Here is a 27,651-nt window from a genome sequence, read left to right as displayed (position 1 = left end):
AATAATCATCAGACTCTGAATAATAAACTGAAATAGTCCCCTTGGTACTCTTGTAAAGTATGCAGTTTTAATTATGTGATTTTTCTAGCTAATTTCTGTTTCCAAATTAGTAAAGTAATGTGGTGGGGACTTGACAATAAGGGGAGTCTAGTAACCATAATGTTCATGTAATTGTACATTAACGATACCAAAATAATAAAAAATTAAAAAAAACAATAAAGTACTTCTCCTTACAAGGTGGCAGAGACAAGAACTTTTCTGAACTTCTCATATGTGCACACTGTCATCAAAATTTAAATCAGCAGAAACATGCTTTTGAGTCACATCACAAGTAGACCTTACACAGGTCTGATCGCCGAGAACCCACTGTGTGCCAAACACTGGTGGCATACATTCAGCAACGGTCTGCATTTGTAAAGCTCTTTTTCCTTTTCGGGTTCTCACAAATGACATTTAAAAAGAAACTGTATTTGTTTTTCAGCATTCACTGCACATGCTCTATACATCTATTATTATTAAACTGCTTCTACTCAGTAGAGTCATAACTTTTAAAAGATACAATATATCTAGTTGTATGTGTATATATGTTTTACATAGTTATGTTTGGAAGTCAGTCAACAATGATAAATACCAACAGATTGTCTGACAATATAAAGCAATTTTGGGGGAAAAGAAATGGCACATTTGTCAGAAGATGTCCACAAACATTTAATTACTTCAGCACAATAAAGATATTCTCTTATTTCTAAAAAAAAAAAAAAAACTACCAGCTTTTTAAAATCACCAGTAATTTTAATAATTTTAGTTAATGAAGTTAATTTTTGGTTGGTTTTTACATTTTAAGCAGCGTTTATATGAGTTTTATTTCTTAATATTTAAAGATGGAATGCTATATATTCATTCTTCATTTCATATCAAGTTCAGAAGAGAATGACATTTTTCTCTCAATCATGAGTCTATTTGTTATTTTTCAAATTTGAGGAAGGTTATAAGTGCTTTTTTATTACTGGTTTATCACTGGTTTGGTTTATATGGTTTATTTCTGTTGTGTTTGCCACCTTAGAACAAGGAAGAAGTGATGGCTGTGAGACTCCGGGAAGCAGATAGCATAGCTGCTGTCGCTGAACTACAGCAGCACATCGCTGAGCTGGAAATCCAGGTACAATATAAAACAATAAAGCACATATAAAAATAACGCAGTAGTTTCCCCTTCCCTCTGCACCTGAACAGTGACCTATATCTTCATCGTAATGACTGGGATTCTATTTTCAATACTTACTCATTTCCAAGTCCATTTTTTTATTGTGATAAAATACATATAACATCAAATTTACCATTTTAATGTGTACAGTTCTGTGACATCCCATACATTCACATTGTTATGCAATCAGTCTCCTGAAGTCTTTTCATCTTGTAAACTCTGTACCCATTTAATAACCCATTAAACAACTCCCCATTCCCTTCTTCCCCAGCTCCTGGAAACCACCATTCTACTTTGTCTCTGAGTTTGACTACTCTAGTTACCTCATATAAGTAAAATTATGTATTATTTGTCTCTTATACCTGGCTTATGTCACTTACATAATGTAATCAAGGTTCATCCATGTCATAACACATGCCGCAATTTCCTTCCTATATTCCATCATATGTGTATACCACATTTTATTTGTTCATCCATTGATGGACTTGGGTTGCTTCTACCTTTTGGCTATTGTTAATAATACTGCTATGAACATGGGTGTACAAATAGCTGTTTGAGTCTCTGCTTTCATTTCTTTAGGTTATATACCCAAAAGTGGAATTGTTGGATCATGTAATAATTCTGTGTTTAACTTTTTCAGGAATTACTATACTGTTTTCCACAACAGCTGCACCATTACACATTCCCACCAGCAATGCACAAGGGTTCCTATTTCTCTACATCTTCACCAACCCTTGTTAATTTTCTGTTGGTTTTTATTTTATAATGTCATCCTAATGGATATGAAACGGTATCCCACTGTGGGTTTGATATGCATTCCCTAATGATTAGTGATCTTGAGCATTTTTTTCATGTGCTTATTTGCCATTTGTCTATCTTCTTTATAGAAATGTCTATTCAAGTCCTTTGCCCAATTTTTAATCAGGTTGTTGTTAAGTTGTAAAAGTTCCTTGTATATTCTCAGTAAGTCCCTTACCATATATATGGCTTGCAAATATTTTCTCCCATTCCATGGGTTGCCTTTTTGCTCTGTTGTTATTGTCCTGTGATGCACAAATTTTTTGTTGTTGTTGAATTTTTTCTTTTGTTTACTGTGCTTCAAGTCCATTTTTGAATGACAATTTATCATATTACTATATTATCAAAGCTATTTTCAGAAGAAATTCAGAGCTTTAAAAATAAATGTGTTTTGTCACTTAGGTCCTACTTCTTATACAATATAAGGTAGTAAGTTTCCAATATGGGCAAAGTATTCTGTTTAAAATCTTATTTCTTTCAAAGTTTTTTATTATATCCTATTCCAAGCCATAATGCAGTTTTTGCCACAACATCTAGAATTTTCTTCTAACCCAAAGTATCCTTTGGTTTTTAGGTTTCAATTCAAAATTCAGCTAATTTCTAATCCTTACATGCCAGAACTTCATCTTTTCATCTAGGTCAAAAGTAATTACACCACATTATGATTTGTACAAGCGTATAAGAAGGTCTCCTTTATGTTCTATTGATACTATTCCTCATGAAGTAGCACATATTTAGAAAAACTTTGGACGTGAACCAACTGCATAATATATTTGCAATCAGCTATTTAAATCATGCTGTCATATGTAATTCTAGTTTTAGTCTGTAATTTTCTAACATCAAGAAAATTTTTAAATTTTGCTGTATTTCTACACACCTTAATCACAAATAGAAAAATTTCAGTCACTTTCTGTTAATTCTGAAACACTTGTTAAAATGAAGAGCCTAATATGCACATATTGTTTAAAATGAAATTATGTGTTATATCATTTTTGAAAAATAAATAAAATGTATGAAATTTTTACTACCAATGGGAGTGCGTTAGCATCAAATGTTGCTGTATTAAATGATCACTGGAATTCTGATTGCCAAAAGCATTAGTATTTTTTTAGTATTTATCTTGCTCAAGCTTATCTCATTTTTCGTCCTAGGCACATCATCCTCTTGCAATTGTCTCCTCCCCTCACTTCCTGACACCACTGCCTTTTGACTCTCTATTTTTTGTTGAGCTATTGTTTTCAGACTTCTTTATCAGTTCTGAATGATTGTATTCCTCTAAAAACCAAGTGTTTGGCTTTTTAAAAACTGTACTCAAATGAAGGGTCTAATTTACCTGGCTTTAGGAACTATCTTTACAATAATGAATCCTAGTGTATCTCCACCCCTAACCAATACTTTTTAAAACCTTTTAAAAAATTTATTTTTAAAAATTATTAACACAGTATAGAGAGAAGTTTGTAAAACAAAGCTACATTATAATATGTATAAAAATATTACCCATATAACCACTGCTCAAGTCAAGATAGAAAATATTGCATGTACCCAGAAGTCTCCCCAATAGACCCTCTCCCCATATCTTCAGTTTGGCATTAATCATTCCTTTGCTTTTCCTTACAGTTGTGTCATCTTTATATGCACCTCTGATCCATACAGTTTAGCTTTCCATTTCTGAATTTTGTATAGAGTCATATTGAATATTTACATTTTCGTCTTTCTTTGTTAAACATTTTAATAAGAGTTACTGTTTTTACGATACAATTTCCATTTTATGAATATATCAAAATATATATATCCATTCTAACATTAGTGATCATTTGGGAATTTCCAAATTGTTACTATTATGAATACTACTGTGATTACGAGCAATCTTGTGCACTCTGCTGGTCACATGTACACAAGTGTCTCATGCATGTATACCAGGATGTGGAAGGGCTGGGTCATAAAGGACACAGATCTTCTACTTTATTTTCCAAAGTGCTTCTACCTGTTTAAACTCCAAACAGCAGCACATGAAAGTTGTTATTCCACATCCTCCCCAACACTTGGTGATGTCAAATGTTTTAATTTATGCCAAACTGGTGGGTATGCAGTGATACTTCATTGTGATTTTAATTTCCATCTACCTGATTAATAATGAGTTTGTCCATTTGGCTTCCTCTGTTGTGAAGTGCCTGTATTTTTCTGGACCTCCTAGTTCTCTGCTTTTAAGGTATTTCTGCTTACTGAATTCTCCTTGGCTAGCTTGCTGTTAATACATTAAATAAATGTGTTTTCAGTAAACATCTTCAATTTTCATTCCTTTATTTATTTATTGCATGCAGATTAAAATTCATAAATAAATCCATAAATAAATAAATCTTTTGTTAAAATCTGAAACTCCTTTTTCAGTTAGAAGAATAATACATTTTTGTTAGAAGAAAATCTGAAACTCCTTTTTCAGTTAGAAGAATAATAATATTCTTAGCCATGGAAATATCTTAAATCATTTTCAGATTCCACTAGGGGGAGAGCTCAATCAAATATTTTCTACTTCAAATCTCTTCAGACCAACTCTTCCAATTACTGCAACTTTCTTTTCAAGATTTTTTTCCCATAATGCAAATCCTCTCAAACTCTTCATTTAATAAATCATATTACTATGTAATCTCTTATTGATATAATTAAAGTCTGGTTTTTAAGGCAGTTATGAAAATTATACTTTCATAAGTGTCATATTTAGATAAGGAAATACATTAAAGTAATGCTCATTTTTATAAACACTGTAGCATTCTGTAGTAGCTATACTTATGAAGCTGAAGTTTATTAAACATGCCTTCAAAGATTCTTCAGTCAACTTGAAATCTTCAGGTCTTATTTGAAATTCATACTCCTCCCCCATGCTATTACTCTGAGATAACTACATTTGAAAGCTACTTAATATTTTGAGAACAATGCTTTCCCCCTTGTCTTTAGAGGAGCTGTTTTATATTAGCATCTTACAGTGAATTTAACCTTAATTTGAAATGTAGTAGCTTTCAAATTTTAGCCATGTCACTAGAACTGTTTGTAAAAGTTATAACCTAGATTTCCTCCTCCTTAAACTGAATGATACTTCTTTATAGGTTTTAGTCACCCTTCTCTTACATTGCTTATTTGAAGCTGATCATACCTCTATAAAATTAAGGGGTTAAACTCTTAAGTTTCCATTAAATGTAAAGAATGATGATACCGTATATATCCTTTTAATATTTTTTGACAATTCAGAGTTGCCATTATGAAGTTTAAATAATAAATAATCTTCTCACTTCATTCATATCTCTATTATTTTCTTGGCCAGATTTCTATCTGTAATCGTCCTGTCTTAATCACTATACTCTTCTGCTGCTTTATAGTTTTCCAAAACAATTATTTCTTGCCATAAATCATACATTTTTTTGTTCTTGTTGTCCACATTGCCCACCAAAAGGGAAGCTTCATGGGAGAGGAATTTTTGTCTCATTTAATTGCTGTATTCCTTAGTGCTTGCTATATAATGCCTGGTACATAAACATCACTCAAATATTTGTATTAGAAAAAAAACTAAATTAATACAGTAATTCACTTATCTACTGCTGTTTAGACAATAACTATTTTTTAATGTATGTAATTTGAGTATTCAAATTTTTAAAGCTGAGAAATTATCACTATATTCACACGTGCATCAATTTACATACACTGGTTGTAAAGGATAAGATTAATTCAGATTCTGCCTAAATGCATTTGTCATTATACAAAAGGAGCAACTAAGCCTGGTTCTCTTCCTTGAAAAGTCATCAAATAGAATACAAACCTCTGAAAATTCACGTACAGTTTTCATTATATGTGAGATGATGTCAGTTGTTATCTTTTAAAAGGGAAATTTTTTTCTTATTTTCTGCATATATATTTTACAAGCTAGTTTTCTGGTTGAATGTCTCAGGCTAATGGAATTTAAGTAGCCTGAAAAAATACATATAAACTGATCAGAATAAAAAGCTTCAAGAAACTTACTAGGAACAAGAGGATTTTAAATACTAAATGACTCAGTGGTCACAACTTTTTGCCTTTTTGTCTTCTTATAATTGTTAGAGATATTTTTATTGCCTAAAAGTCCAGATTTTGAAGTCAAAACACTAAGTGTCTTATCTTTGACAAGTTACTTAACCTGTTCTTTTACTTGCTAATTCAAAACTGAGATCAAAAGTTATCTGCTTAAGAGACATTGGTATTAAATGAGAGAACATGTGTAAAGTGTTCCTTCTTCCCTATCTAGTCTCCACAAAAATAGCTATAGATGACCTTATATGAAAGATCACACTCAACATTCTAGAGACTTCCAAAAATTACAGACCAATGGGAAAGTGCAGAAAATCTTTGAGTTCCCTTTAAGATAATTTTTACCCACCCCAGATAATGAATTTATCCCTTTCTATGAATTATATACAGCTTCAAATTAAAAATTGCTTTGGCATTTTGCTTTTTCTAAAATGTATACTTGAATGAACTTATTTCTGTTCACTGTAAGTCCTACTTAACTTACTCTTCATTTTGTATGTATCCATCATGTTTGGGAATATAAGCCTTATTATTTGTAACTTTAGTTCTTCCAGGATACTAATTACAGAAGTATTAATAACTAGCTAGCATCATGAACAATTAAAACTTGCTACACAGTATTAGTCATTTAAGTGTGTTCACTGAATCTTCACAATATATGACAATAAGTTATTGTTAATTTCCCCATTTCAAGTTGAGGAAATGGAGGTTTAGAGATCTAGATAGATTCTGTTGTTTGTAGGAGAACCCACTCTGTAACTTAGACTCTTTCCAGGATTAAAATGAAAAGTTTTTCATTAGTATTAGAAATACTGTCATGGTAGTTTTATGGGTTTTCTTAATAGCAGATCAGCTGCCTCCTGTAACTCTGCTTATACTACAGTTCATCACTTAAATTCTTTCAGTAGCTTCCCATGGCTTTCATGACAAAGTTCAAATCCTGGATCTCTTCACAAAACTCTCCCTGTTCTGACTCTTTACCTCCCTTTCTAGCTTCATTTCCAACTTTTCCCATCCTAAACCTGTACTTGAGCCACGATAAAGTAGTTAAGAATCCTTCAAATCTGCCATCTGGATTCTCTCTGTGTTTTTCTTATCTCCTCCTCTGATCTTCTGTATCATTTCAAATGTCAGCTCAAGTTTGACCTGCTGTGATCAGCCTTTGCTAATAATGCCCACCCATATGATTCTGTTGTGTCTCTGCTCCTCTAGCCCACTCTGTTATACACCTCTCTTAAAACCATCTCACACCAGTTAAAAGTCCAGAAGTGAAGAACAGATTAAATTGTGAATTGAAATGTATTATGGAATACCTACTATATGCCAGTCACTGTTCTAAATATTTTAGAAGAATTAGTGAACAAAACACAAAAAATCTCTTTCCTCATCAAGCTAAACAGTAGAGGGAGAAGTCAGATGAACAAAATAAATTAATAAGAGTGTGTACTTTAGAAAATGATGAATACAATGGAGAAAACAATGGAGAAAAGGGCAAGGGTAGGATGCGACTGCAATTTGAAAAAATGTGGTCAGGAGAGGTTCATTAGAAGGGAATATTTAAACAAAGATATGAAACAGGTGATACATGCAGATTTAGGGGAGGAATTCCCTGCTAAGGGAATATAATAAGGGCAAAAGGCCTAAGTCTAGGAGCATGTCTGAGCAGAGCACCTCATTGGAGCAAGAGGGGAAAAGTAGAGGTAGTCCAAAGTAAATGGGGCAGATTATGTAGGGCCTAAGAACTTTGTCCTTTCTCTGAGTAAAATGGAAAGTCATTGGAGGATTTTGAGTATAGCACTAGTGGATCAGTTAGATGACATTTAACCTATTAAAATGATTTAATTGAACTTGAATCAGAAAAAAATGCTTGTAAAAATTCATAGTATTTAGATGGGAGGAAATAGTGGTTAAAAATTGTTTCCTCTTAATGGAATTTTCTGCCTTTATTCTATTGATCCAGATGTTACTTATTAGTTAAGGACTATATTTGTATTTTCATACTAATAGAACTCTCTACTTCCTAGTTGGCGGAAGAAAACTCAGAAAAGTTCATTTTTGCTCAGTTAGGTGAGGAAAATAGATGGGACTTGAATGCAAGCCTTTTGATATTTAACCTGGAATTGAGTTTGTATTGGGATTATTATGTAGACAAGCATATGAATTTATCGTAACCATATTAAAAGCTCCTGTGGGTTGAACACATCTATAAAATTAATGCTGGTACGTTGTAAATAATGGAAACTTTTAAATTTAAATTACTGTAGTTCTACTCAAATACAGCTTTTTGTTCTTTTCCTGGTACCCAGTAACATTTACCCTTGTGTTAGTTTGCCCAGCAAATAACCTCTATGGATGTCTCAGATGGGCAATACCCTAACCACTCTTGGCTTTAAAAACACCCACTCAAAATCCTGTTCTGACATAAAATGAGGGAGTTAGGTTTAAATCAGTGTGCCCAGATCGGCATGTAGTTTTGACAGAGATGGAGAGGAAGTGATAAAAAAGCTTTACCATTTAACTTTAAGATACATATTTTAATGTTAAATTACAGTGGCATTACTAACTGGTAGAGTTTATTATAAAGCTTTGTGATCAGTTTGTGCTTTCCTGTTTCCTGAGTTAATTTGTTAACAGTTTCACAACAGGTGGTAGTTTATATGCCAACTCTTGGCTAACAAACTTCTTTTTGGAAGATTTCCCCCCTCTCCCCTCCCCCCACTAAAGTACAGTGGTTTCCATTTTGAGTGACTTACTTAAATATTAAAATAATTTTCACTTGTCTTAAATGATTTCCTCAAAATTTTAAGCATTTTAAATTAGAAAAATATTCTGTAATCTTATCTAGTCTTAACACTAATTCTCAACAAAGAAAGTTAGGTATACAGGATATGTTATTCATTCATCTTGCTCTCAGGTCATTAGGTATTACAACTTAGTTAAAAAAATTTTTTACTGAAGTGCTCAGAGATGATTCTTTGGTATCCAACTTTAATTTGCAGTTAAATATGAAGTGAATCAGTATCTAGAGGTTTTTAAGATGTTGCTGTGTCTAAAAATGAAGAATATTCAGATACCCAAGACCAGCTCGTAAAAGCATCTGAAGAATCAGTGAAGGAAGGTTAGACTCTTAAGTACTGTAATATTATTGGTCATCTCAGTGTTATTAAAAATGAGTTTATGTTTATCTAGGGAGCACACAGATCTTTATTTGATACCATTCTCCTATAAAAGGAACCAGGGCATCATAGAGAAATAGCGGATTCCAGGACTGTAGCAGGAAATACACAAGATGAGTCTGGAGCATTTTAGAATGTCAGAGTAAGGAAGTGCTCAAAGATAAAACAAAGCAAAAGGAATGTTTAAAGGGACAAAAGAGCCAAATGAAAGAGCTCTCCAATGGCCAAAGGTAGAACAATTGAGGAAAAAATTAGTAAAGTAGTAGTGGATAATAACTCAAACTAAAATAAATATCCATGAGTCCATACTGATATAGTGATTGAATAAATTAATAAATGGGATAGAAGAGATAAATATTGTGCAGAAGAATTCCAAATAATTTTTGTAGATACTCTTCCTTCAGGAGAAGAATAAATCCTACCCCTTAATTGCAGACTGTGCACGTGACTTCCCTCCAAAGGGTGCAGTATGGACAGAGCAGGAATAAAAGGGTAACTTCATGGTAGAGAAACCTGACAAACACTATCTCACTGAGATGGTCAAAGTTCAACATCATCAGTTATAAATCACACTGATAATATGTACACTTGATACAGTGTGATAAAAATGGCACTTCTGTTGTCTTCCAATAACCCATAACCCCAATCAACGCAAGAAAAATATAAGACAAATTTCAACAGTGGGACATACCTGACTAATACTCCCCAAAGCTGTCAAGATCACAAAAAAACAAGCTAAGTCTGAGAAGCTATCACAGCCAAGAGAAACCTTAGGAGACATGACAACCAAATGTAGTGTGGTATCCTGCATAGGCAACTAGAGCAGGAAAAGGATATTAAGTTAAAAAAAATTAAGGAAATATGAATAAACTGTGGACTTTAGTGAGTAATGTGTCAGTATTGGTTCATTAATTATAACTAATTTACCATATTAATGGAAAGTGTTAAAAGGGGAAACTGAGTACGGAGGGTATATTGGAACTTTCTATTGCCTCAATTTCTATAAATCTAGAACTGTTCTAAAATATGTTAAAAGAAATAGTTTATGTAATTCCATGGTTTTAAGGAACCCTTGAAATTACATATATCTAAAGTCAAATTATATAAATTTAAGTATTGGCCACAAAATTGACCCGTTTCCATATATAGTATAGTTTAACACTGTATAATATTTTCTAGCTTTTGGACCTTATGCAAATGCTGATTTTTTTAATGTGTGCGTGTAGAAGCTGGCCCTATAAGAAACATCACTTTAAAAATGTGTGTGGGTGTGTCTATAGTTTTCTTCTGAAATGGAATTAAATCCATCTTAGCACTGACAAAAAAGGTTGATTTATTTTCTCCCTTCCATACTTTTCAAATTTATTATTTTCTTAAAAGTATTTGTATGTGCTTTTACTAGTTACTAAAACATAAAAAGTCTTCAAGTTACTAAACATAAAAAAATGTTCAAAACTTTTTGCCCACCACTTTAAATTACAGGAAACTGTTTTAGAAACTTACCAATAGTACATGATATGAGTATGATTTGTTTTTAGATGTTTCATATGAGTCACCTTGAAGTCACAGAGAGGCTAACATTTACCACATTTACTATTCTGATTAATTTTTCTTAGGGCAGAGTACAAATCAGTAATAACTTACTAAAGCTTGGTGGTTGCTATTGATGTTTCAATAAGGTTATGTTGATTAATCATGGTGATTACTTATCAACTGTCATGGGTTGACTCAAATCATTGGATTTTCATCTACTATAGTAATTTCACATGCAGTTACAATTTGCTTACTACATTTTACTTTAATATATGAATTGAAAATATCAAATTAGGACTCAAAATTTGTGCCCCTGCTGCAAGATAATATGGTTGCTTCTGTGACCGTTGAACATGGTTTCATAATATAGCCTTGAGAAAAGTATTAACTTTAAAACAGTCAAGATGTTGTCTTTCTATGGTCTCTAAAATAGTTTCAACTTTTACAAAGGAAAGAGGACTTAAATATATTTTTAGCATAATGTCTCTTTCTGTTAATTTTTTATCTGTATGTGTAATTTAAAATATTTTTAAAATGTAAGCTTTAAACTTGCATTTGAGACTAAGCAACCTACATTGTGTCATGACCCTTCTAATACCACAAACTTTCTGTAATACTACTCCCAGTGAAAAACCCACATCCTATGTATAACCTTAGATTTATTTTGAAATCTCTATAAAGAGAACATAGAGAGATTACTAATTGTTTCTGTTATTTCCTTTAAGGATGTGATGTTTGTTTGTATACTGTGTTTTAAGTTTTAATTTGCTAGGTAAAATATTTAAGTATATTAAGAACTGACTTCCTATTCTCTTAAAAAATCTTGATAAGTAATCATAACTTTCAGTTGAGAATTGGATGGAACATTAGACATCTGCAGAGCATGCAAGAAAGGAGCAAGCAATAGTATTTCCAGTAGCCAGTGTTTCTAATACCCTGGCCAGGAGAATACTAGTAAACAATTGCAAATTTAGATGATAAGCCACTTCTTTTTTCCTGTTTTATTCCTGTTCTTGTTTTTTATTATTTCCCTCCTTCTATTTTAGATTTACTTTGTATTCTTTATGTAATGTCCTAAGATGGAAGCATAAGTTCAACATTGTTTTTGTTATTTAAAAACATTGTTAACTACTTATCAGTAGGATAATGGTTAAACCAATAGTAAATCCATACTTCAAATAGTCTGAATCTTTAAAAAGGAATGAAAAAAAGATCTGCAAGGCATATGAAATAAGAAAAATTATCGACAGAATGTATGTCATAATCCCATCTGTGTTTAAGAGTGTGTGTGTGTGTATTGTGTGTGTACACATAATATATATATTTGATACCTATCCGAACTGTTGACATTCCCTCTGGGGAGAATAGGGTTTGGTACAAAAGAGGAAGGGGCAGGGGTTCATATTTTACACTCTATGAGTTTATATTATTACCATTGTAATTTTTTTAATGTACATACATTTAAATAACTTTTAAGGTAACCATTGCTAGAATGGAAATAAGAATTAGAACTTCCAAATAATTATAGGAAAACAGCAACAAAGAAAACTTGGTTAACCTAGCAAAAAGTACCACACTCTTTCTGTGGCCTTAATGCCTGTCCCTACATTGTCTGACCCCTGCCTACTTTTCTGACTGCATCATAAACAACACTCCTCTTATGTTACACTCTGGCAACACCAGCCGTTTTGCTTCTTGACCAAAGCTTGTTAAAGTTTTTGCTCTTGCTTCTTCCTGAATACTATGCTCCCTGATCTTCCCATGGTGGTTCCTTCTTGTCACTTATATTTCAACTTAAAAGTCACTGACTCAGAGATTTTCCCTGACCACCTTTGTAAAGTTAGCCCCTCACACTGTTACTCTCTATTTTATCATTTTTATAATATTTATGGCTCTTATCAGTATCTGAAATTATCTTCACTTTAAGAATTAACTCACACCCACATATAGTAAAACCTTGTTTGTTTTATATACTGCTGTATGACTTTTCCCTGGCATATAACAGGCAAAGAATTGCTGAATGAATTTGGAGGGGCAGAGAATAGCCATGTATAAGAGAGTTTGATATTCTATGCCATAAGAGCAAGTATCAGGTGCTGAGGACTTTATATGTAAAGATGAATTTGTTTAAATAGATACTGCCCCAGAGATATATTGAAATTGCTGTCAGTCCTACCCCAACCATCTAACCAAATAATAAATAATAGTTTGTTTTTATAAAGGCAAAACCTTTCCCACTAAAAGCGGCCTGAGAGGAAAAAGAGCATAACCTAATGCAATAACCTTTCAAGTGTTACAGCTATGGAAAGAAATAGACTATTCTAGAGCACAGAGGTCTGATAGGGCTTGGCTGCTAACCTCAACTTCTCCCCTCTCCTATGCTACTCCCCAAACCCTATATGTAAGTCAGCAACATCCCCAGAGAATTCATTCATACCCCAATTGTGAAGAGAAGGAACATGAGTATGTAATTTTCTTAAGATGTAGAAACTTCTGGAAGAAACAACTCAGTGAAAGATTAGAAAGTGAGCATCTGATTTTTAACTCATGTGAAGGCCCTTGCACAACACACAGAATTTGGGAAATGATCTGAATCCTAAAATTCAGGTTTTGACCTATATCATACCCCATTAAGTAATAGCAGATATTTAACAAAATCACGGAAGAATAAACAGAGCCCTTGTTTAGGTAGGTTCTCCTCTTTTCTGTCCTATCCCTCAACCTATAGAAAGGTGAGCACAAACTTGAGCTTGACGGGCAAAGAAATAGATTCAAGTGTGGTGTAAAGAGAGTTAATAACCCATATCATTAAAGCATTTAGAATAGCTGGACTGTCAGTCACCTAGCCATGAGCTTGATGAGAAGAAATGGCACAGCAACTTGGTTTATGTTATTATAGCAGAGGAAGAGAAAGAAATACCACTCAAAAAGATCCCAACAAAAGGTAATTCAAGGGTCAGAGAGGAATAACAATTGCTTCACACTATAAAACAAACATGAATTCAATAAATTAAGAAATCAAATGATAAGATGATGAAAAGCTACAGTGAAGGAAGAAAAGATTGTACCACTAAGGAAACAAATTGAAACCCAGCACATCATTGCAGAAACCACAGAAGAATAGTCTCATCAATAGACAATGCTGAAAAGTAGAATATTAGCATGGCAGAAAAGCTTGAGATAATCATAGTGAATACAGAGATTAAGAATGTGATACTAGTATTAGTTATCAGGTAAGGATGACAGATAATCTAACAGGAAGGCTAACTTGGTGTCACACAACAAATGGAAAGAAAATGTATTCAAAAATATAAACAAGAAAAGGTCCCTGAAATTAAGAAATTCAAATATGTAATTAGAAGAATATCCTATATCCTAAGAAATATGACACAGAATGTTCCATAAACACTTAGCACAAATTACCCACAAAGTTGTATGGTAAGGTTAAGACTTGTTCTTCAGATTTCTCACAGCATATTTTATGCCAGAACCAACAGAGCAGTGGCTATGTTGCACTCTCTTATGTGAGACAGCCACTAGCAACATGTGGTAATTTAAATTTAAATGGATTTAAATTAAACAAAATTAAAATCAGTCCTTCAGTCACACCACCTCAACCGCCTCATGTTACATGGTAGCTACTAACTACCATATTAGAGAATGCAAATAGAGAAAATTTCCGTCATCTCAGAAAGTTCTTAGTGCTAGTCTACAGAATTCTGAGTTTGGGTGACCCAGTAATGCTATAGCCAAACAATATGTTATTTAAGTAGATTGAAGAAACAGATTGGCATTTTCCTGTGTGAAAAAAAACTCTTGGGATACTGTTTCATGTTCCTTTGTAGAAAAAACTGTGTAGTGAAATCCAGCTAAAACAAGTCAAACTGAAGAACTAAGAAAGGTGGGTGCTCTTTGAAAAGATGGGTGGTGAATATTGAGTCAACCTAAGTACAGAACTAATATTAAATATGGGAACAAGGATGACAGGTTAGAATGTTTTTCTTACAAACTTTGATAATGTAAAAATAACATGGCTAACAAAAATCTGGAGGTGGAGGGAGGGGAGACACTTTTAAAGCAAATGTAAATGCACTCATATCTCATTTTTTACAGCAAGACAGTCAAAATTAATTTAAAGCATGTAATTTTAAAAATGGACACTAACATCTTAGTGATTTCATAATTTCTTAAGATTAGAAGGTATTTATTTCTAAAGGAAACCATCTTTTGTATTGAAACAGATTGCATTCACTATGCATTTCAATTTTAGCTAAAATTTAACAGTTTTTATCTTTGTATTTTTTACTTTGTTTAAATTGTTTAAGTATGTCTAATTTTACAGAAAAAATTATTTTTCTTTAAAAACTGGTGGCACATTTTCTAAAATGTTAACATTGATCAATTATGGGAAATATGAAAAGAAACCATTATTACTCGCTTTGTCTATATTTTAATGTACTTTTTTCTCTACTCTTTTTTCCTCTCAAGCATTTAAATTTCTATATTTAAAAGATGAACTCCAACTCATAAGCTAAAGGTGATGAATGTTTGATGGAGGAATTATATACAGGGGAAAAATTACTCTAAATAACTACTATTCACAATCAAACCAGACCATCCCACTGAAATTGTTGAGAGAGGAAACTAATTATTAATATGAATTACTAATCTGAAATATATAAAATACTGATACTTATATAGACTGCCTTTGATTTTTCTTTGTTTCATTTTTTGTACCTTGGCCTCATATAGGAAGGGATAACTGGATTTATAAGTAATTATAATTTGGTTTTACACACTGACCTTCTTCTATACTTAGATAAAAGTGGCCAGCTCCCTATCAAATTTTAATACTCTAGAGTCAAATAAGTTGAAAAAATGCTTGTTGGCAAAACCAGCTCTACCTGGGCCCTTTAAACAGGCAAGAGAAGAGCAGGTTTTATCAGTGAGATATCCTAATATATAGGAGCCATCTGGTCATCTGTTGCTAAGGAAGGTACAAGAGAAACTGATAGCTGAGGACTGTACTCCCCAACTTTGGCTTACTGTCCCTCTTTACAGAGGGTCCTGGAAAAGGTACATGAGTAATATTAAACAAGCAACATCATTTTTAGAAAAACAATTCTAGCACATATGCTGTTGCGATTTGTCCCACAAATTTGTGATTCATCTCACAAGGGTGTAGGAGTGAAACCTGATTTCTACCCCTGGCTTTTTTCTAGCTAGCCATGTGATCCTTGTTAATGTGCTTAGCTACTAAGTCTGTTTAATTATCTAGTGCTGCTGGAGCCAGGCTGTGCTTAGGTCAAGCCACCTGTGAAGACAACCCACAGGTAATGGTGCCGTGCCAAAAAGTTATTCATTTAACATTCTGAAAAAAAATCTTGGTAAGAGAAATAAGTGGTGGTAAGAATCCAGAGTATGGAAATAATAGGTCTAGACCATAATATTCTTCATGCTGGGAGAAGAGGATCTAGGGAAATAACAGTGATGAGTAGTTGAATGCCAAAAAGATGAAATGAGCTTTGCACTGATATAGAAAAACTTTTAAACTCATTCTTCAAAGTTCTTGGTCTCCCAAGAGAGCACTCCCCAAAGGACTTGCCAGGGATTAACTCAGTGTAGCATGACAGTGTTTATCATTAGTAAACAATATATCATCATATATCCTTTCCTCATGCAGGAAAAAGTGAGACAGAACTACTTTATACTGCACAAGAGTACTTATTTGGAGTTTAAGTTTGTGGGATCAAAAACAAAGCCAAGAAACAAAAATGGAGATGAATGTTTCACTGAGATGGTGAACCCCATAACATGGAATATGAGGATTAAAATGTGACAATTCCAGCTATCTAGAAGATGAATCATATCTTCTTCAGTTACAGTTTTCCAGCTATGAACAGTCTTAGCAAAATGAAGCTTAGTGGCTGTTTGATGCTTTCCTTTTATAATAAGTACTCTCTTTCACAGAGATTTCTTTGTGACTAACTCTACCTACTTTATAGAATAGTTTTTGCAAAGAGACAAAAAACAGGTTGAAAGGATTTTGTGTGTCTTTAAAGTGATGTCAAATATGGAGACAGTTCTTTGAACCTCATAAGATTTTTTAAAAAGTTAAACCTATAGGTTAATACCGTAATGAGAGGGGGGAAATCATAACTATTACTTATTATGTTCATGTTTTGCTAAGTATATTTAAATAATAAAATACATATTTACCAGTGAAGTATATAAAATTCTGTTTTCTAGTGCTGTTCCTATAGATTATCTGAGTGTTTGGCTTCATATATATAAGTTTTTGTACCAGTGTCTTCTATACTTACCTCCCTTGACCCAGTCAACATTTAGATATGCATTATATTAGTTTTACTCTGCTGCCCAGTTGATTTGGAAAAAAAGAAAAAAAACGGTTTACTTAGAGTTTTGTTGGAAATTTTCTGTTTCAGCTTGGATAATACACACTTGGACACTTCAAAAATACTAACAATGTCATAAAAAACAGAAGGGCAGAGGGACTAGTAAGGATTGAAAGAAGCTAAACAAATATAATTAGCCAAATGTAACCATGAAATTTGGTTCGATCCTGGACAGTAATAAAAAGTTTTAGGCCCTTTTTGGGAAAGTTGAATATGAGCTACATGTTTGGTGATACTATGGAATTAAACTATTAATTTAGTTTTATAATGGCATTTGGTTATGTAGGATAATTCCTTATTCTTAGGAGATTCATGCTGGAACATATATAGTAGTGAAATGTCATACCTGCAGTTTACATTCAAATGGTTCAGAAGATAGACATACATTAAAGGATAAAAGGCAAAAGTGCAAAATAGTAATTGGTGAATATAGGTAAAGGATAGGGTGCTACGTACTGTTATTTCAGCTCTTCTGTAAATTTGAAAATGTTTGAAAACAAGCTAGAAAAAATTTTGTAAGATGTAAATAATAGACTGGATGCTTTTATATTGCCACTTTCTACTACCTCATCTATGCATCTAGCACATTAATTAGGCGTTAACTGGTTAAATTGTCTAAAAAACCAAAAACATAGAAACAAATTATTTGGTTGTACAGAGCATTTAAAAGCCTATGACCTGAAACACAGCTTTAAAATCTGCTTTCTTCCTGTCTAAGGAAGTGTCCTTCCTGTGGCAAGATAGGGTGAGTTATAACTAGCATTAAAAACATAGATAAACAAACAAACAAAAGTGGACACTTAGGCATGCCTAGTACAGTTTGTCTTTTAAAATTAAGCTTACTAAATTAATGAGTTTAAACAACCTGGGCCCCTGCCTCTTCTATCACCTCCACAATATTTTTTAATATTTGTATACTACTAAACCCCATGTTTCTTTCAAACTTCTCAAAGCAATTTTAACATCATACTCATCTCAGTTCTGCTGCAACATAACATGCAAAAAACATGCTGCTTAGAGCTATAGAGAAAACTTCTCACATTTTTTCTTCAATCTTTTAGCCTGATGAACCACATTAAAATTGTTCAACCTTTTAAATGGTGTGTTGGAGTACAGTACACATAGGTGAAGATAACCTGATAAAAATGCCCACTTTTTCCTGTTACCATATACACACGGCACAAATACATACTTTTTGTTTTGCTGCTGCTAACTACAGCATTTGTTGATTTTTCAGAATATTTTTAATAATGTGTGACATCCTGGGCACATTCCATCTCTACCCCACACTTTCTCTGATTACAGCTCTCAGTGGTTGCAGGGATAAAACAGGTAAATGTATATGCCTAAGGTCACTAATAAATAGTCCAGGTAGTTGAACACTAGAATCACTGCTCTTAGTAACATATCTCTACACACAGGTATGTGTTATATTAAAGAATATTGCTTTTGACTGTATCAACCTGTTAACTAATAAAAAATTTAGACAATTGGACTCCATATTTCTTTTATGGCCATATGTCCTCATAAATATTGATGCTTGTAAGTTTTTAAAGAATTGTTTTGCTGGTCCCCAAATCTTTTGTTTTCTTCTTTCTTTAAAACAGTTATCTTAGTTAAAAGTCATAGGGGTCAAATATGTGGCATTTTCTCAGATCCTAAACATTCTATTTAGTTCCTCATCATACATTACTAAATTTTAAAATAATATTTTCTGTTTGAGAGCTAGGTTAACCAAGAAAGGGATTTGAGTTCAAAATTGAACCAACCTCTGTAGACAAGGAACTGACCAGCTAAAACTAACATAGGAATAATGTGAAGTGAAACTGATAGCAGAATTGAAAGAAATTAATTTAAGAACCCTTGACAGTTTTCCTCTATTTTTGTTTTTAAATATATTCTCTCTGGAAATACAGAGACTGTTTGTAAATAAGTTTATGAGCCTTGGTTATTTACCACATTTACCACTGTGGTAGCCGTTGAAATACTTATCATTTTTTATATGTAAAATATAGTAAGTAAATTCTATAAACAGTGTGAACTTGTAAAATATTATTTGAGGTCCTTAAGACATAGGATAGAAAGTATTTTATAATTGTCATATAAATAGAGTTTTGAATATGTGTTTTAAAAACATTACTTTCAAAGGTGATTCAAATAGTGCATTTCAAATGTAGGTCTACACACTGGATATATCAGAATCATCACTTTTTTGGTTTCAAAGTACACTGATTTTCAAAACCCGTTCCCAGATATCTAGAATTCAGTAAGTAGGTCAGAAATGGATTATCTTAATCTATATGTTTGCAGAACACCCAAAGTAATTTTTCTCCATAATCATCTCTGGGAATCACTGTTTTAAGCATTTCCTAGGTTATGTTGTTTACATTATTGTATTCATTTACTTGGCCATATTTATAAAAATATTCACTAGGTAGGATGTTTTTATTGCAGATAACAGAAAATTCAATTCTGTATTTATTTATGGCTTAAGTAATAAAGGGAATTAATTAGCATATTGTACTTGAAAAGTCCAGAAGTAGGAGGTGCTTCAGGAAGAGTTTGATCTGGGCTCCTATTTGTTGCTTTTAGCCATGGATGCCCTCCTTGTCATTTCTGTCTCCATGAGGTTTTTTCCTCCTGTGTTAAAATGGCTAACAGATGCAGTTTATACCCACATACCATGATATCCAGAATAAGAAGCTGTACTCCATCATAATTTCCAGCCAAAGTTTTTAGAGGCATACTATTTGAGCAAGCCCTGAAGCAATCACTGTGCAAAATAGATGTGAATATCCTGTTTGGTTTAAACCCTACCAGTCCAAGCTATCATGGGCTTAAGGATGGAGATAATGCCAATTCTATGACCACACAAATTGAAGGGGAGAGAATAGATTCAGGTAACAACCATGAAGTTCTCTACAAAATATAGAGATGCATTGTAACTCATCCTGTTCTAAAATTCTATTTTGTTTTAATGAAATGCTAGTTTGTATGGTTTAATCATTTTCAGTTTTTTGACTGTCCAGTAAAATGTGAAGAAAGTAGTATCCATTCTATTATTGAAACAAGCAAAAGGTGTATTTTAAATGAAGAATCACTAAGTAACCTGTAGGGGGTATATATCTTTTCACATACATAAATGAGCTATAGTGTGGACTGTGTGTATTTACTTTTTAGCACACTGGGGGGGGGAGTGAATTTTTTATTTTGCTTTTTATTGATGACCTCTTTCTCCCAGTGTTTACTATGGAAAATTTTAAACACACAAAAGTCAAAAAAATGGACATCATAAATGTACAACCTCCATTCTCAAATTAATATTTGGATATATTTATTTTATCTTTTGCTTTATAAGATACTTATCCACCATTCTCGATATCTTATTTTTTTCATGCATTTCAGAGTAAGCTAAAGCAAAGTTGATATACTTTCCCCCTCATGCATATCATTAACTGAAGCTGTTGATGACTTTTAAGAGGCTCATATACAAAGCCCTGTGACTTATGACCTTAAAATGAATTAGATTATTATAGATTTCATAATGGTAATTGTTAAAATAAATATTAAAAGATAGATCCAAGAGAAAAATGCTCATTTAAACCTTTTACAAATGTTATTTTATGCTCTCTTAATATAAAGTTTGATTTATTGTGTGACAAAAGGTATGTATGTAAGGTCTGTTCAGTTAAATTCTCAGGATACCAAAATTGTTGATCTGTTGGATCTCTTTTACTTTAAATTTGTTGCTTACCTAATTAGTTTTGCTTAAGAAACCAGTTAATGCTATCTGTTATCAGCTAGACCAAAAAAAAAATGTCAAGAAAATGCAGGTTCCTAGTAAATTTATTAGTGTAGCCAACATTTTCCACCTGCTTATCAGAAAGAACCATGTGGACATTATTTGAAAATAGAAAGCTATAAAAATTTATGCAAAAAATTATTAAACATAGACAATTGAATGAATTATCTCAGAAGTGAAATTAAATCGATATCCACTTCTTAGAATATAATAGTTAACTGGGTTTGGTTTTGGGTGTTTTGTGTATGTTTGCTGTAAATATATAGTTTTTCAGTTATGTTTAAAAAGAATCCTAAAAGGCTTTGTATTCAACATATTTAAATAAGAACCCATTTGTAGAACATAAAAATCACAGATAAAAGATTAAAAATTTATACATTTAAAATTATTAAATAGCATTTAGGACATCTCACTTTTTACTTCTATTGTTAAAATGTCAGCTATCTTCCCTTTTAAAGTAGACTATTGAATCACAACACCCCATGCAGAGCTTCCCAACTGGTGTGTCATTCACCCTCGTGCACTACTATGTGATTTTCTGTTAGAGCTTGGAGCTACTTCATCACCTTCCTGTTTCCTCAGTTTAGCCAGCGTGCCTTGCAAGTAATTAGGGGTGCTGAGGTCAGGGAATGGGGAGATCCTCAGAAACAATGGTTTAATTGGCATCATAGTCTGATTTTGTATGTAAAAATTTTGCAGAAGAAACCTAATATTAAGCTTTATAAAGTATTTATGTCTAAAAAGAACAGTTACGTACAAGTGGATTTAATCAAATACATAGTTTTTCTTTTTGAAATCATGCCTTTTTTTCTATAATGAATGGAAAGTCAAGAAACAAGTGGTTTTTTAGTCATAAAACCTAGAGGGCTTCTCTGATTTTCGTAAATATTTTTCAGGAATTTTTTTTTAAACATTCTACTTTTTTTACAGTAAAATTTCTTAACGGCCTGTTTTTCACTTAATACTACTGTCTTTGCTCCAAAGAAATCAAGGTGCTATAACAAAGTCCTTAGCTAAACCTACTAAGGCCGCCTTTGGGGGAAACAGATCTTTGGAGTCACTTGGTTGCTTTTTGTAAAACAGATGTAATGATTCCTATCTTGCCAAACTTTTTTTGTGCAAGTTTTCCTATAGGAAAGATTTGGTATTATTTTACTGATGATTCTATAGCCTTTCAAACCTGCATTCTTAAACTTCTGTCTTACATTAGAGCTTATCTTGGCTTTGTCATTTTATTTGTCGTGAAAATTTCATTTTATCCTACATGATATCACTGCTTTGGAGTGTCCAAAATCCTCAAGAACTTTGCCTTCTTTGGGGACTAGATTTAAAGGTAACTTTCCCAAATCTGATATCAAACTACAGATATCTAGCCTTTCCATCTCATACAAAGGATTTTTTCTTAGTAGTCAATTGCACTTTCTATTTCAAGGGAATTAATATGATATGTTACTAAAATTAAAGGCCACCAAAAAGGACAGCTAACACAAATACCCAAATGAGTAATTTTCATCAGTTTGTTCCTTTGAAGTGTATCTGCTTACTCAGTTGCTGCTGCCATTTCTCATTTCACATATCAAATTTAGAAAAGACATTCTGCAAGAATAAATAGTTTCATTTATTTAGCTTCAGTGAATATTCTACCTCCATGTTGTTTTTTTCCCTTTCCTGCATTCTACCTTCTCTTCCTTCTTGCTTCCCTCACTACTCATTCCCTTCTGTTTGCCATCTTCCTTTCCCGTTCTGGGTACATATACAGGACTGAGATGGAGTAGGTCTAGAGCCAAGGAAAATCTTAGGATGAGCTAGTTATCAAACAGACTGAATTTGGGTGATGGATTCATTCATTCTTTTGTTTTTATTCTATGCCTTTGAAAATTTCATTTAAAAAGTAGAGTGGTTAAAAATAAGATGCAGACATAAGTACATGTCTGTTACACACGGTTGGTGTGATTATTACATGTATAGGGCTTAGAACAATTCCTCACACATTGTTAAGCCCAGTTTTTTTCCACCAGGACTCCCCAAGAGAATTAATTTGAGTAATTATTTTCTCAGTTCTTCTCTAGATAGTATATAGCACCATTTTAGATACACAGGAGATAAATTCAATCTCCATACAGCGATGCTCTAGGTGTTAGGGCTTAATCACTTTGGGGAGCCTCAGTTGAGAAGATCTGATAAGTGCTCAAGATAATTAGCTATTATTTTAATGCAAGTGGCAGAAACCCATATTCAAACTGGTTTAAATAATAAAGGGATTTCATTGGTTTGTAAAATTGCAAACTAGGTAGGCAAGCCTTCTGAGATAGTTTGCTTAAGACTCTGACCTATATCTCTGCCTTTTATGTTGGTTCTGCCCTTCTCTGGCCATTGAACTAATATTTCTAAGTAAATATTCAAAACGTTTTCATCCTTAAATTAAAGGCTGATAGCTAAAATCATAAGGTGTCTATTGTGTATATTTAAGAAGCCTAGCACATTTGGAATACAGTAATTGTTAAACAGTTCTTTGCTTAGGTGATTATATGTGATATTCACATATCTAAGTATGTAAGAAAAGATTTAAAGCCTGTGGAAATTATAGATGTTCTTTTACATCTATACAAATATTATTTACATCAGACTGCTTCTGTAGGCCATATTCCCGTTAAAGGTTTTTAAGGCAGGTTACCAAAAGAAAAATAACCAAAAGAAAATAAAGCAGGGAGGAGGAGGCTTAGAGGAATAACTTATTAAATGGTTTGAAGAACAAACTAAGTGTACATAAGATTGCAGTCGACGTGGCAGGGACAGTAAATGCAGAAGAGCAGTCCTGTTGGAATGGTGCCCTGACTCTACAGGGGAGCTACCCTTTCTGTGGCTAGAGCAGTTATAGTTAGTTCTTTCTGCCATGCATGTTAGGAGGGTGTGCAGAAGGAATGTAGTGGGTGGACTTTGCTGTAGTCAGAAAACCAAACCAGATGATGTCCAAGGTCCCTACTTGCTGTAATTGGAAAGATAGCGGTAGGAATCTCCACATTCAAAAGTGCTCTTCACTGCAGCCCATTACTCTCAAGGTAATTGTACAGGACCTACGGCACATTTTAAAACCTATGTTTTAAAAGCCTGTAAATATTCAGATAACAATGAGATAACTTTTACAGGAACTTCAAAGCTCTGTCAGATCAAAATATATCTTTCTGCTCTATATGTACTGATAATAATCTTCAAGTTGTGTTCTTGAGAAATAATAGCAAGTGCAGAATAGTGTATAGTGCCTAGTATGAGTAAAAATATGTGTGTATACATGTGTAGTTGATTATATGTGTACAAAGTATCATGGGAAAACTGCATTAAAAAACTGTTAACAGTGGTTGCCTTTATGGAAGGAAACCAAGTGGCTGGTGACTGTTAAAAGTAAACTGGTACTATTTTGGCATCAGTTTTCAGTAGTTTCAGTAGATATCTGTGGATCAGAGCTTCTTCATATTTTAAGCACCAACACATGGCTTCCTAATTACAAATAATCTGGAGATAACAAAAACAAATCTGTTTTCACTCTCTAATGAGTCCTTTATCTTAAAAAACATTTGTTTTCAGGTGGTATAAGAAAAAGGCAGCTCCTCCCCTTCCCAATCTGTATCCCTAGAAAAAGGTCCCAACACAGTTCTGGAACTAGTTCTTAGGATTGGAGCACCTTTTAATCAGCTATATGTCTATATCTCCCATCACACATTACTGAGCTAATTAAACAAGAGGTCCAGATCTGCCCTCCCCTTTTAAGAGTGGCTTCTCTGAACCCCTAGCAAAAGCGAAGTCCCACCGTAGGCTCACCACCTGTCAACTAAGCATTGAATCTCTTGTGGTATGGATAGAAAATCAATAGCCCTCAAAATTAAGAGATAAATGGCTTTGAAATTCTAGGGTAATTTTTTCACTAGCACACCCATTCACATTGATTTCTAAGAGTCTCTCAAGGTACATTTTGAAAATTGTATTTATTGTAAAGTTTCATTAAGCATTATTTAGAAACATTCAGTATAGTTTACTGTGAACTATTTTTCAGAGACAGATTTGTTCAGAGTCTAGCCAATTAAAGGATGCTTGTATATCTTCAAATATTCGAGTACATGCTGTGAAAATTATTTTGTATATGCTTTATTGTATTACCACAAAACAGAAAGAAGAAGGAAAGCTTCAAGGGCAGCTTAACAAGTCTGATTCTAACCAGTATATTAGGGAACTGAAAGATCAGATAGCAGAGCTGAATCATGAGGTAAGTGATAAATTTTGATCTTCACATATTTCTTTCTTCCTTCCTCTGTATTGTAACAATACTTTGTTGCTGGTTATGACTGACTCTTTGATGATAAATATTTTCTGTGAATCCTTGACTATAATAATGTTTTGTGAGATTGTCTTCTTAACAGGAATTTTTCTGTTCCAATATTGAAGGCTTGTTTTCTGTAAATATTTTCATCATCTAAAATGAGCTATTAATATTTACATGGCAAGATTTTTTTAAATTGTGATCTGAGGACCCTTGATAGTGTGTCTAGGTGTCTAAGTTGCTTCAGTGAAACTAAAATTTTCTTCACACCAATAGAATAGATTTGTAGTATTTACCGTTGTGAATAGAGGGAAGTCTTTTTACTTTTGGCTTCTTTTTCCCTTCATGTGATATTACTGAGATTGCAAAAAAGGATACTTGCCTAATATCAGTTAACAGATTTCTTAGTATCTGAACACTTTTTAAACTGGCAGTACCTTGAACCTGTGAGGTTCAACTCAAGAAATTTTTAGATGGTATTACTATGTACTCTACCAAGTCACTTAAATAATTTAATTTGTTTTGATTAGAGGTGTTCTCTTAAGGTTTGTTAACTTTTTTGTTAAGGTGGCTCTAGGTCAATTTCCATGTCCTTTATTATTTTCTTATGATAAATACCTGGTTAAACATGAGTGGAAAAGCATGTTTCTTATCTTAAATTATTTGTACAATAATGTTTATTCACAGTGATGAGATTTGAATGGATAACATAAACCTCATTGTTAAGAAAGAAACTCATTTTGACTGCTAAATTAATTTAAACCTCAAAGGAAAAAGTTTGGACATTACCCTTTCCTGGTATTACATCCTTCAGTTAAAGCCTGGTGTTTTGGGTAATACCTCCAGAAGGTAGTCAATCGAAGTAAATTCTGGATGAAGAAACAAAACATTAACAAAAATAATAAATCTTAGATGTGGTTTAATTTGTCCTGAGATTTTGGGGGTTATTCCTGTAAATACTGATTTTCAAACATGATAACATTTGAGGGATACAAGATCATATATAATCCTTACTTTTGTGTATTTTTTATAACCTATTATGATCTAATAGCCATGTATGAAGGTATAAATAAGTATGTTCTAGAAAGCCTTATTCTTTTGAAAACCCTAAGAATTGTTCCTTGTGTTCAAAGGTTTTTGCAAAAAATATTATGACTGAAGTAAAGCAGTCTCCCATTTATAATTTTGACTTACAGTGATAATGAAGTTTTAATGTTGCTGAATTAAGAAAATTGTATATGGTTTGACTTTATTTCTAAGACTAGTCTAAAAATCAGCCAACAGACATTCATTTTGTCTATCGTGTACCTTAACTAAAAATAATACTTCTTCCTCATCAGGACCAGCAGAAAATAGTTCACATGAGGTTTAACTTTAATGTCAGTTTTTTATCTGTGGCCTGAGAAAGCAGTTTTTGATCTTACACAAACATGAAAAGAAAATTAATAGGGTAGAATTTTTTTACTGCTAAAATAAAGAGATTTTGCCATGAAAAATCAGAATAGCTTGTGATCATGAGGTGCTAACTGTGTACTTCAGAGTAGGCCAGGATGCTGGGTTTATGTGGGCCCCAGTCAGAAAGCATGGCAGAGAAGAGCCCATGAGGTACAGAGAGGTACAGCTGGGGCCACACACAAGCACAAGATGAGAGTAAGAATGGGATTTGGGGATTCACTTAATTAATATGACTATGTTTGGGGAAATAGTACATTGAATTGAACTAACTTTTGGTGAATCTTCAAAACTAAAAGAGATTACATTTGCTAGATTATATAGAACCATTACACGGTCTTTAGGTCAAGATCCCATAATACATTTACCTGTTTCAAAGCTTTTGAAACTATTTATTGGACTAGTTTCTTAAGAGGGTTCAATAAGGTGTCACTTTTTTATTCTAATGATTTTCTTCATTCTTGTGATATAGAACTTCTCAGTGGGGTGGGGGGGAGATAACTGAAGTCAGAATAGTCTCTCCAACTTAACTTTTGCCTGTATGCTAGAATTTGCCAGAATCTTTAGCTTCCAACATAAAAATTAACTTTCAACTGTTAATGTTGTATTTGTGCATATGACTATTAATGATCATTTTGTTAGCTGATTTTGTCATTCTTGAAATGTTGAGGGAAATATTGAGACATACTTTGCAGATTCATCTTCCTGAAGACACAGCAGTGTTGTACATGTTACAATTGAGACCACTTAGTATAGTCAGCTAAATGAATAATGAAGAGGATTAAGCAAGTTATTTTTTATGAATGGTTGAATATGTTGTTGATCAATAAAATAGTAATAATAGTATTTATTGATTAGACTCTATTGGCCAAGTGTTGTGTCAGACACTTCATATTTATTATTATCAA

General features: G+C 32.9%; 1 protein-coding gene across 8 annotated transcripts in view; it reads left to right on the top strand.

Annotated features, from left to right (window-relative positions):
• Positions 1-27,651, top strand: part of EVI5 (ecotropic viral integration site 5) — a 245,425-nt gene that overhangs the window by 187,838 nt on the left and 29,936 nt on the right. For 7 of the 8 annotated variants that reach the window (XM_057500426.1, XM_057500425.1, XM_057500424.1 and 4 more), the window contains 2 exons: positions 1,064-1,159; positions 25,142-25,237. In XM_057500426.1, coding sequence (XP_057356409.1) covers positions 1,064-1,159; positions 25,142-25,237 — 192 coding nt within the window. Of the gene's footprint in view, positions 1-1,063; positions 1,160-1,841; positions 2,947-25,141; positions 25,238-27,651 lie in introns of those variants that run through there. The other variant, XM_057500427.1, reaches the window with a different exon arrangement.

This window comes from Manis pentadactyla, chromosome 4 (assembly GCF_030020395.1).
Source record: "Manis pentadactyla isolate mManPen7 chromosome 4, mManPen7.hap1, whole genome shotgun sequence".
Lineage (NCBI taxonomy): Eukaryota > Metazoa > Chordata > Mammalia > Pholidota > Manidae > Manis > Manis pentadactyla.
The sequence above is the reverse complement of the archived record's forward strand: the minus strand, read 5'-3'. Positions and strand labels throughout refer to the sequence as shown.